Raw genomic sequence first — 12,267 nt, forward strand, 5'->3', positions numbered from 1 at the left:
CTGGGAGGGGCTGCCCAGGTCCTTGCAGTGAGGCTGGGCCACTGCATATGTTGTGTCCTGCACAGGGACACTCAGCCAATGGCCGACTCGGGGCGACCTCCCACCCTTGTTCTGCTTGACAAACTGGTTAACCTGGAGGAAGGGATGCCCTTTTCTGTTGGTCCTCCCGGAGAAGCTACCTTTTGCTATTGGTCCTTCCAGAGGGGGCACCTTCTTCGTATTGGCTTTCCCAGAAGGGATGCCCTTTTCTATTGGTTGCCACTGAGAAGGCACCTTTTTCTGTTGGTCCTCCCGGAAGCAGTGGCTTCTTCTGTTATACACAAAGGCACCTTATGTCCTAGCAGTGGCCTTGGGTGCAGGATTCCCAAGATGCTGGGCCCTTGTGAGGGTCAGCCCCAGGGCAGGGGTAGAGGGCAGTGGACCTATCAGCTGCAGGGTCTAGGGAGGGGCCTTGGCAGTCCAGCCTGGGTGACTGCCTGCCTCCCTCCTCTTTCCTGTCCCTCCCCAGGGTGTGTTCATTTTCAGTGCTGTGCAGATGACCCCTCTCACCATGGGAAGCTACGTTTTTCCCAAGTGGGGCCAGGGTGTGGGCTGGCTCATGGCCCTGTCTTCCATGGTCCTCATCCCGGGGTACATGGCCTACATGTTCCTCACCTTAAAGGGCTCCCTGAAGCAGGTAAGTCCCTTCTTCACCCTTCTTGTCGCTGGGCCCCTTCCCCACTCTGTTGGGCACCACGCCTACACTCATGGAGCACAGTCTATTTGGGGAGACAGACAACTTGATAGCCAGTGAAAGTAGAGTGTCAGAGGTCACGATTGGGGTGAACCAGGGAGACATCCTCCTGCATTATAGAGGGTTAGAGAAGGCTTCCTAAAGAGGGGACAGCAAAGAAGAGAACTAAGGACTATCCAGACTTAAACGTAGAAGCAGGGGGGAAGAAAAAGATACAAATGAAGTTATTTACAGAACAGATGTAGACTTACAGGCATAGAAAACAAACTTATGGTTACCGAAGGGAGATAAATTAGGAGGTTGAGATTAACATATACACACTACTGGGCTTCCCTGGTGGCGCAGTGATTGAGAGTCCACCTGCGGATGCAGGGGACACGGGTTCGTGCCCCGGTCCGGGAGGATCCCACGTGCCGCGGAGCGGCTGGGCCCGTGAGCCATGGCCGCTGAGCCTGCGCGTCCGGAGCCTGTGCTCCGCAATGGGAGAGGCCACAACAGTGAGAGGCCTGCATACCGCAAAAAAATCAACAACAACAACAAAAAAAACCATATACACACTACTATATATAAAATAGATAAACAACAAGGACATAGTATAACACAGGGAACTATACTTAATATTTTGTAATAACCTATAAGGAAGAAGAATTTGAATATATATATATACACATATATATAAAACCAAATCACTGTGCTGTACACATGAAGCTAACATAAAATCAACTCTACTTCAATTTTTTAAAAAATAAATAAATAATAAAAGTAGAAGCAGAGAGAAGTCCCAGGGGTATAAACTGATCAGTGAGGCTGGAGGGTAGAGTGGGGAGGGGTGCAGGGAGGTGATAAGACATGAGGCTGGGAATGTAAGAAGGTTGGACCAGATGATGAAGGGCTTTGAAAATCAGGACAAGAACTTTGGACTTTATCCTGAGTTTATCCAGTGGCAAATGGGGAGCCATTGAGGTTTCAGAGCAGGTAAGGGTGGGATCAGATGTGTTAAGAGCTTAACTCTAGACCTCACGTAAGGCACGCTGCCCCCAGCAGGGACCCACTGACATATGTGAGGTCCACGTCAGCTCTTTGTTAAATTATATTGAATTCTTGAGTGAAACAAGGCAGTGCTGGAGGTCCAGGTGCTGAGACATTGATGAAGTAAGTGTAGCCCGGGGAGATTTCACTGAGGAGGTGGAAGGCCACAGCTGGGAGGACCTAGATCTGTGCCTCTCAGCCTTATTGCCCACCAAGATGTCCCTGCCAGACACACTCAGAGCCAGACGGAGGGTCTGTAAGGTCTGCATCATAGGGGTGGCGTGTTGTGCGCAGCCCCTGGAGTTGCTGGGCCAGCCTCCTCCCTTCACAGAAAGAGCACATGAGGTGCCGGGTGGGGAAACTGCTTCCCCATCCCTTGCAGTCAGGTATTAGCAGAGCTGGGGCCTTACAGCCCTTTCTTCCAACTCCAGGTCCAACACTTTTGTTTACCATGATTCGCTGCTGTGTCTCAAAAGGTAGTCAGGTCTGAGAGTGGCAGAGAGGCAGAAGGGGTGCATTTGTGGAAGGGAGCACAGCCTGTGCAAAGGCCCAGCGGTGGGAAAGGGAAGACTCGTCTGAGGACAGTGCTGATGGGGCAGGATGGCAGGGCGGGTGTGCAGAGAAGGTGGGGAGGTTGCACCCCTTTAGCAAACATGCATTGAGCACCTGCTATGTGCCAGACACTATTGTCAGTGCTGGGGACACAGCCATGAGCAAAATCCTACCCTCATGGACCTTACATTCTGAGAGAGGAAGATCAGCAATTAACAAAATAAAGTCACATTTGATGGGGATGAGGAATATGGAGAAAGAGGGTGTAGGGGGTGCTGGGCAACGCCTCGCTGAGGAGATAACGCTGAGCCAAGACCTAAGGAGACAGAGACTGAGCTGTGTCACTGTCTGAAAGGGGTGTCCCTGGAGAGGGTCCGGCAAGTGCAAAGGCCCTGGGGCAGGTGCTTGCTTGGTGCTTGTGAGGAGGCCAGTGTGGCTGCAGTGTAGAGAGCAAGGGGCTGAGGGGAGAACACTGAGGTCTGCAGTGATGGGCGCCAGATCCTGTGGGGCCGTGTAGGACTTTGGTGAAATGGGAGCCCTCGTGGGGTCCTGAGGAGCAGAGGGATGTGATCCCCCTCTGGCTGGGGTGTTGAGAGTAGAATGAAGGGGATTAGGGGCAGGAATGGAAGTGGAGGGCTGGGGGCAGTTACTGCAGGGACCCAAGTGAGAGGGAGTGGGTGTGGCCCAGCGGAGCTTTGGAAGGTGTGCAGGAGGGGGCTGGCACCTGGGAGCACCTCGCAGGCAGAACAAACAGGGGAGACTTGAGAAGAGGGTGGGCCAACGAGAGGCCAGCCCCCCTCCCTCCCAGCCTGAATCCTCCTGCTGTCCACAGCGCATCCAGGTCATGATCCAGCCCAGCGAAGACATTGTCCGCCCTGAGAATGGCCCAGAGCAGCCGCAGGCCAGCGGCTCCGCCAGCAAAGAGGCCTACATCTAGGGGTGCAGGGCGGCTCGCCCACCCACACTCTCACCCCGACCCTGGCTGTACACGACCACCACTTGATGTCTGAAGATACCGTCTATCTCAACCTACCTCGAGTGGCGAGTCCAGACACCATCACCATGCAAAGAGAGGGAGGTGGGGACAGTCACACCCCCGTGGGCCCCGCCGTGGGCAAAGAAGATGCCCGATGGCTCCAGCACGTGCGGGCTGGTGACCTTTTGAATCTGGGCCCCATCAGCATCAAGCAGTCGGCCTGTGTGGCCGCTGTGATAGATCATTTTTATCCCGCCAGCGAGTGTGATGCGGAGAGGCCGCGCACTCCTGGCTTTTAGTTGTATTCCTGACTGTTCTCTTACTGCCGAAACCCATGACTGTTATCTCGGACTTGGCAGGAGTTCGGTTCCGTCGGAACACTGCTCTGTGCACATGAAAAGGGCATTTTGTATAATGGACATTTCCAGGGAGAGCTCACTCTTAAGAGCAGAGAGCCAGCAGAGCTCTTTCATTTTTTGGTTTTCTCCTTCCCGAGGCAGCTTGACAACCCCCAGCCCCTTCGGTATTCCCAGAACTGCTTTCTCAAGCACTCCGCCCAGTGTCCTGTTTCCCTGCCGCCCGGCGGAATGAGCATCTGTGCACTAAGCTTTCCTGGCCCCCCCGACCCCCGCTTCTCACCACGCCATTCTGCTTGCGCCTGGCCCAACAGCGATCGTTCCCGATGGGCGCTGCTCCTCGGAAAACTGCCACAAGCACAACTGATTTTTTTAATCACCATTCCGGGGACCTCAGATCCCGCTGGGGAAATTCCCTAATCAGGAGCCCCAGTTTCTCCTAGGCTGCCCGGCTTTGCAGAGCACAGAACAGTTGCAGAGGAAATCAAAGTGAGGCTCTGTCCTTGAGGCAAAGTGGATCCAGTGATCTTTCTGTCTCCTTCTTAAAACGTCTCCCTCACTGCAACCCCAGTCAAGGCTGCTGCCCTCTCCCCTTCCCTGAAGTCCCCCGGTGAGAATCTCCTCACTGCCACTAAGATCTGCCAGCCCAGTAAATGAGGAGCTAGTGTTAATCCAGACCTGCCCCGCCAAGTGCTTCCGAGATTAAAGCTGCTTCGTTGGGAAGTAGTATTTGTTCCGTTCCAGAACTGGGCTCCACAGTGGTGGCAGCAAATCGGGTGAAGACAGTTTCTTGCAAGCTCCAGCAACTCAGCGCTTCTCATTTGCCAGGAACATGGGTTCCCATGTAGCAAATCGTATGTTGTGCCCTGTACTCCTTAGCTAGTTAACTCACGAGTTGTGTTTTACGACTAATCCTTAATAACTATGGTAAATAACTGTGACTGTGGGTTTTTTAATCTGTCATCCTCGTCCAAAAGTGACCAGCATACCAGTTCTTGCAATAAGGTATTACCCTCAGAATATTAAGCACATTCTTGTAGAGAAAAAACAAAAAGTCTGCGTACACATATAAATGCACACATATGTACATTCATCCTCATGCTTGGTACATAGGGTCTCATTTGATATTGTGTAGGAAATCTAAAAGCTTTTCCTGAAGTCATCTGTAAAATAGTCTCATTACTAAGGCATCCCAAATGCCAACTGGTGAATCCAGGATCAAAATGCATATGTATTGTTAAATTATAGGGTTTAGAACAAAAGGAACCCTTCACTGTGTCTCATGGTCCCAGCCCCCATCCTTTGTGTGAATTCCTTTAGAATAAGGGCAGGAAGACTTCTAACTTTCTCTTTGTTCTTCATTCTGAAACTAAGAACAAGTCTTTCGAAGACAAATGCAGCGTATTTAATGTTTGTAATCAAATCTAAGTGAGATGTTTGGCAAGAAATCCCTTAACTGATTTCCATCCAAACCTACTTATATAGCACAATATTATGTGTCGTACAATTACTGTGAGAACTGTGAATATGTGTAACTTTTTTTAGTATTTGCCCTGGGGAGGGAAAGATATTGTATTATCATATATGCTTTTTTTTGCAATAAGGATTTATTCTCAGAACACCAAGTAAATCTATCTCTATATTAAAAAATATATGTAATATATACATATTCAAACTATATACAGAGCCTGTTTTAAAAAATATTACAGTATTATTTAGTAAAATTATCTGTTCTATGGACCAAATGTAAAATATTTATACATGAAGATGCATTTTAAATGTCTATAAATGGTGTTATAACTAGAGCACGGGCGTTATGTACGTTTCTAAGAATATAGAGGAAAAATAATAAAGGTTCTATGATATACAATGTCAGACCTTCAGTTCTTTGGGGTGGGGGTCACAATAGCCTCTTTCATCAAAACAGCGAGAGATACACAGAATACATTTTTCCCCAACAGAGAGAGATTTGGGCTCAAAATCCAGGGACATGGAACTGGACTTCCCCAGAAGTCTTGGAATGAGTGGATAGAAAATGATTCTGAGCCACCGAAGGGAGGTGCTTTCACTCTTCTAAGAAACTTAAATGTGGTCAACGAAATGAAGGTCTAAAACTAGGATAATAGGAGCACATTAAGTTAACAACATTCATTCCCTCGTGATTCATTCCTCAAAATATTTAATTTTAAAATCTTATTTAAAATTTGAATTCTACAGAGAAGTTGTAAGAAAGGTTCAACAGTCACCCAGGTTCACCAGTTTTTGACACGTTGCCACCTTAAGTCTGTCTGTCAAGGTTCAGTCTGGGAAGCAGGACCACTATGAGTATTCTGGAATAAGGTGTTTATTAGAGGAACAAGCCTTATACAGTTGTGGGAGAAGGTAGGAAGTAATGGTCTGAAAGAGAGAGTTGGGAGATCAGCGGAAAGTCACTAACCAGGTGAGCAGGAGAGGTAGGAGTGGGCCTGGTACACATCGATGCTCAGATGGGCCCATTCTGAAGACCAGCTTTGTGAGTGCCCATGATAGCGCCAGCAGATTACTCCCCTCTCGGTCCTGGCAAACCATCCCTTTCATGGTCCTCCGTAGACCCTCCCCCGGGACACGCCTCAGGCTCACTGAGCTGTTGTGGGGCTGCTTGGGGGAGCTGCCCCGTGGGCGGTTGGCCGTGGGGATGGTCACAACAGTGATGATGATAACAGATCCATTGTGGTTCCACTAAGCAGCAGGCCCTGCACCAACTCCTCCCAAGCATTTTCTCAGCTGACCCTCAGGACACCCCCATGATGTGTCGGCGCTCTCACGCTCATGCCCTGGCCTCACCCCTGCTCTGGCTCCCTTCTCGTTTCCGTTTTTTGTGCGCACCAGCTCCGATATCCACCACCTCCACTCTGTGCCACAAACGTGGCTATTACCTTTTATAATGGGAAATACATAACAAATGGTATTTAACAAGAAAACCCACAAAGCCACGTGGGCTTGCCAGTGTGGAGGCGGACAATTTACTGACAAGAACATCTCATCATGATGCACATACATTTAAGGACTGAATATTCTGCTCTTGAAGGAAAGTCTTCTTGTGCTAAAATAAATGCTAATGGGGACATGGAGCGGGGAGCCCAGCCATGATGAAGACAATAACATCATAACACTGATCAAGGAGAAATCAGGGGCTCCGGAGACCTGCTTGCTGGAGGTGTCCCCTGATGTTTTCAAGGGGATTTGTTGGTGTTTTCCTTGAGGTTTGGGTCCGCTCAGGTCTGAAAGAAGAAGACACCAAAGACAGAGCTAGAAGTGCAAGAGATCTGAAGGGGGAGGTAAATGTCTTTAAATGGTACAGGGGAGAAAGGACAGGAGCCAGCAGGGAAACACTCGGGCACCTGTGCCAGGAGAGAGAGAAGGAAGGAGGCTTGAGTAGGAAGAGCCTCAGACTATGGGGCAGGGCTGGGATGGTGTCAGCCAGACCAAAGGACAGCCCCAGTGCCACGGCTGTCATGAAAGGAGCCCCACATGGAGGACTGCCCAGGCCACAGCACCTCCACCATGCTGGATCCTGACTGGGCTGCCAGGGGAAGGTGGACTTGTGCAAATGCTACAGCCGCAGCTGGAGACCGCTAGCCAGCTGCACTCCCCTCAGCAGTTCTCCAGGAGTGCAGGGACAAGGAAAGGATGTCTACATTTCTGAAGGCCTTCTACCTGCCCAGCACTTTCTCCTGGAATGCTGTTTACTCCCCACCACCAACCTGCAAAAAGGGGCAGGCTATTATTTCCATTTATAGATGAGTATGCTAAGGCTCAGAGAGGGACAGCAACTCCCCCAAGGCCACACAGCTCTAAGTCACAGGACTGGACACCACAGCAGTCTACTTGGGCAGACAAATGCACAAGGCACCGGCCCCATCTCAAACTTTCTGATGCAGGAAGTCGTTCTGATGCAGGAAGCCCGCAGGTGCTGGAGCCATCGGGCAGGGACTCAGGAATTGCCTTCTAAAAAGCACTCCAAGCCTTTCTGATGGAGAAAGTTGGTAGCCAATCACATCAAGAAACATTGTTTAAAAGAATCTAGGAAACCAAATTGAGGGACGTTTTACAAAACAACCGATCTATGCTCTTAAAAAAATGTCAAGGTCATAAAAGACAAAATGGAAGAGTTTCAGATGAAGGAGATATGACAACTGAATGCAATGCCTGATCCTGAATTAGACACTGGGCCGAGGAAAACAAATTTTTTTCTTTTGCTATAAAGGGCATTAGTGGGACACTAGGTGAGATTTGAATACGATATGTAGATTAGATAATAATATTTTATCAGTGTTAATTTCCTGATTTTGATCAATGCATTGTGGATACGTAAGAGAATGTCATTGCTTTTAGGAAATATTCAGGGGTGAAGGAATATCTTGTCTACAATTTATTCTCAAATGATTGAGGAAAAATAATTTACACATATGTGGTATGTGTATGTGTGTGTTGTATGTGTCGAGTGGGAGAGTGATGAAACAGGCAAATGTGGAGAAATAACACCTGAGGAATCTGCGTGAAGGTTGTACAGAAACTCTTTATACTAGTTTTGCAACTTCTAAGTGTGAAATTATTCAAACAAACAATCTAGGAAGGGCCTGGGTGTCACCTTCATTTGATTAGCGCTGCACAGGGCTGTGGGGATGGGGGTTCCTGCCGGGGTGAGGGGGGCGGAGAGATGGACACAGTCTTTGGTTTGGACCAGGACCACTCCTCACTCATGCACTCCCATGGCTGTAATTGCCCCTCTTCTCCTGGAAAGCCTTCAGGTCTCAGCCCAGAAGTCACCTCCTTGGATCCTACCAGGCTCACTACCTCCTAGGCTGCGTGGGGGGCCCCTCGCTTCCGTCAGAGCTGCAGGGCAGGGTCCTCCCCTCTCTGCTCACGCACTGTCTCCCCACCGGCCCACGAACCTCTGGGGGCCGGAGGGGAGTGGCTGTGTCTCATGCGTCTTTGGGTCCCTAGTCATGGCATGAAGTTTATCACACGCCAGTGCTCAAAAGAGATCCGCTTTTGGTTTCTGATTCCTGAAATCCAGCATTTCACAATACACACTAGCTAATTAAGCCCTGCCTAGCCTCTATCTCATTAATACCCACAAAACCTATAAGGTACTGACCCTTTGGAGTCGGGCCCCAACAAGGGTCCTCCTGCCTGGTGTTGTTCAAGCCAATAGAACAAGACCCAGTTCAGCTCATAAGCAGAAGAAAGCTTTCTTCTTTGACCAAAGCCTGGAGAGGTACGAGCTCGCTCTAGTGCGCGTGGAGAGGTGCGAGCTCGCTCTAGTGCGCGTGCTCTTCCCGACAGACCGTGGGCGGGGCTGCTGCGTAGGGCTCTCCTGGGCGGGGCAGGGGAGGAGGCGGAGTTCTCACGGGGCTCTCGGCTCCAGGTCGCAGTGCGGAGCGCAGTGCCTCTGCACACAGCCCGCAAGCGGAGGTGTCAGCGCCGCCATTTTGTACCAGTAACTCTTCTCTGACGAAGTGTCTGCCTGCAGCGCCCTCTGAGCAAGTGAAGCTAGACAAAGCACAAAAGAAAAAAAAAAGAAAAACGGTTAGACTTTATTTTATTACCCAGATTCTATTTTTATTTCCCGGGAATTGTTAATGGGCTTTGCTGGTGACAAATCCCCCCTGTGTCGTGCGTCCTCCTCCTCACTGTCGAGGGGCGCTGAGGGGCCCTGGCTCGTCTTCTGTGGCTGCTTCCTGCTGGTTTGGGGCATCATGATAGCCCCGGTGGAGGCGCGGAACTGCTCCGCGGCTGCCTTTAGGTACGTTTGGTTGCCCCCAGGCCTCAGCCCTGACTGTTCGTATCCCTGAGCGACCCCCATTTGTCTAACCTTTTGGAGACAAAGGACACCAGACAATTTAAGATCCGTGGCCCAAATATTAGCAAGAGAATAATGGTCACATGTCAAGTTTTTCCTGAAAACACGGGTCTCTCAGTCTTTGGGCCGTGGGCGAGCGGGCCCTGACGTCGAGGCTCTGCTGGGGCTGAATCTCCCTGGTCACACTTTGGTCGTTTTTCGGAAGAGAAGCTTCAGCTCAGAGAGAGGTTCCCCCAGGTAGTCGAGGGGCCGTTGCTCCAGGTCGTCTGTGTGGAGGTGGGGGGGGGGGGTCTCTTCCCTCGAGTGTGAGGCACCCATGGAGTGATCTCTGTGACTTCCGGTGTGACGGGTTAGGGTCACCGGGTGGGGTCCATCTGCTTAGGGGCGAGCGGGGCTGGCGGGCCGCCGGTTTTCCAGGGTTTTAGATGCACTTGGTCTCCTGGCCGGATGGGCTGGGGGCCTGGTGGGTGGGTGCGGGCAGCACCTGGTCGCCATATTCCGTGAGAGCGTCCTGGTTTCTTCTACCTGGAGGGCACACTTGGGTGGTTCCATTTCAAGGAGGTTAAGGTGCCCCATCTCTCGGGCTTGGAGAATGGGTCTACCGTACCTGAGTTCAAATGCACTTAACTTTAACTCATCCCTCGGGGCTGATTGCGCAAGGAGCGGGGCAATCAGAAGCAACTTAATCCAATTTTCTTGAGTTTCCTGACATAGCTTGGCTAAGGCCCATTTCAGGGTCTGATGGGATCTCTCACCGTTCCCCAGTGATTGAATGAAAGGTCCATCCTTTGCCCAGGGCACTCATTATCCCCTGTGTCACTTCAGACACAAATGCTGGACCGTTATCACTTTGTAGGGATCCTGGGAGCCCAAACCTGGGGGTTATTTCTTTTAATAATGCCTTAACCACTTCAGCTGCCGTTTCAGCTGTGTCTACTAGCACCGAGAGAGGCCTGAAATTGGCCGGCGCCCTCGGCCTGACGGTGCAGTGAATCTGCCTGTCTTCTCCAGGATATGTTCCTCTGGTCTGAATGGGCCTTATCTGGGGGCCTCTTGGGGGTCTTGTGTCGGGGGTGTTACCTATCAGGCCAGGAGTTACCACGACCTCAACCAACTAAGCAGTTAAAACGGGCTTTCCTCCCGTAGTGAGTTTCGTGATGAGCCTCCCTGATGGCTTGACAAGCTGCAGTTTGGGGAAGGAAGGATTGCCCATGTTCTTTAACTAGCCACCCCTAGATCTCTACTGAAGTCCCATTTGGGGGCTGTGTCTGATTCTTCCTTTGTGTAGACGGGGGAATAATTGGATGGATCTGGCTTTCAGGGTGTGAGGAGTGGTCGCCAAGTTACTGGTTCTAGGGCCACCCTTTTGGCAGTTCCGTCCACCTTGTTTCCCTTTATTAATTCTGCATCCCCCTGTTGGTGACCCCTGCAGTGAATCACTGCCACGTGATTTTTGGAAGCTGTACTAGTGCTAAGAGCTTCCATATGCTTAAGCCAGGTTTCATTGTTTATTCTCTGCAGTAAGCATACCTCTTTCCTTACAAATAGCCCCGTGTGTATGTAGGTTGGCATATGCGTACCGGGAATCTGTGTAAACGTTTAAGATCACCGAGCTCTAAAGCTCCGGTGAGGGCTATCAGCGCAGTTTTGGGGCAGAATCCTTGGAGGTAAGCTGCTTGCTTCTATGACTTGGGTCTGGGAGGTCACTGCGTGTCCCACCAGGCTTTTTCCCTGCCCATAAAGCTTCTCCCATCTGTGAATCACTCCTCTTTGGGGTTTGGGAGAGGCTCACTTCCTAGGTTGGGGTGGCTGGAATAGGTCGTGTCTATGGTTTCTGTACAGTCATGCTCCAGGGGCTCCGTTTCTGTGGGTAGCAGGGTGACAGGATTTAGCGTGTGACGGGTTTTTGTGGTAGCTATTGGGTTGTCTAAAAGCATAGCCTGAATCTGAACTGACCTTCTGGGGGATAGCCATTCTGTTCTCTTAGAACTAACTAAAGCCTGAACTTGGTGTATGGTCCGTACAGTGATTGGCTGACCGAACATGAACTTTTAACTAAAGCCTCCTTTGGCAGGGTTGTAGTAACTGCTACTGCCCATAGGCAAGGAGGCCACCCCTTAGTGGTTTGATCTGATTGTTCAGAGAAAAAAGCAACCACCTGAGTAAGGGATCCCAGTTTTTGAGCGAACACTCCAAGGGGTTTCCCCTTCTCTCATGAAAGTAAAGGTCAAAAGGTTTAGTTAAATTTGGGAGGGCCAGGGCCTGATGTAATTGCTTTTTCAATTCTTAAAAGGTCCCTTTGCATTCTGAATTCCATTCAAAAGAGTCATCATCCTCTCCTTTCAGCTTCTCATATACAGGCCGAGCTATTAGATCGTAGTTAGGGATCCAGATGCGGCAAAACCCAGCCATCCCCAGGAAGCCTGTAAGCTGTCTTCTAGTTGTAGGAGGGGTGAGGCTGCACATGGCTTCTTTTCTTTCCTGGGGTGGCTCCTCTGACCTTCTGTGAGAATGAAGCCTAGGTAGGTCACCCTAGTTTGTGACATTTGAGCCTTTTTCTTGGACACATTATATCCTTTATCAGCTAGGTGGTTCAGGGTGGTTACAGTATTTTTGTTGGAGTGTATCTTCTAGGTCTTCCGCTAAAGTTTCCCCAAAGATGGTGGGGGAGTTTTCGAACGCTTGGGGCAGGACTGTCCAGCAGTATTGTTGTTTTTGTTGTGTGTTTGGGTCCTGCCACGGAAAAATTTCTCATGACTCTGGGGCTAATGGGTAA

At 50.2% G+C, this 12,267-nt stretch overlaps 1 protein-coding gene across 2 annotated transcripts in view; it reads left to right on the top strand.

Moving 5' to 3' along the window:
• Window positions 1-5,508, top strand: part of SLC6A1 (solute carrier family 6 member 1) — a 40,347-nt gene extending 34,839 nt beyond the window's left edge. For both annotated transcript variants that reach the window (XM_060021507.1, XM_060021508.1), the window contains exons 15-16: window positions 509-676; window positions 3,147-5,508. In XM_060021507.1, coding sequence (XP_059877490.1) covers window positions 509-676; window positions 3,147-3,251 — 273 coding nt within the window. In that variant the 3' untranslated portion in view covers window positions 3,252-5,508. The remainder of the gene's footprint in view (window positions 1-508; window positions 677-3,146) is intronic.
• The last annotated feature ends 6,759 nt before the right edge of the window (window positions 5,509-12,267 follow it).

Source organism: Delphinus delphis, chromosome 10 (assembly GCF_949987515.2).
Source record: "Delphinus delphis chromosome 10, mDelDel1.2, whole genome shotgun sequence".
NCBI lineage: Eukaryota > Metazoa > Chordata > Mammalia > Artiodactyla > Delphinidae > Delphinus > Delphinus delphis.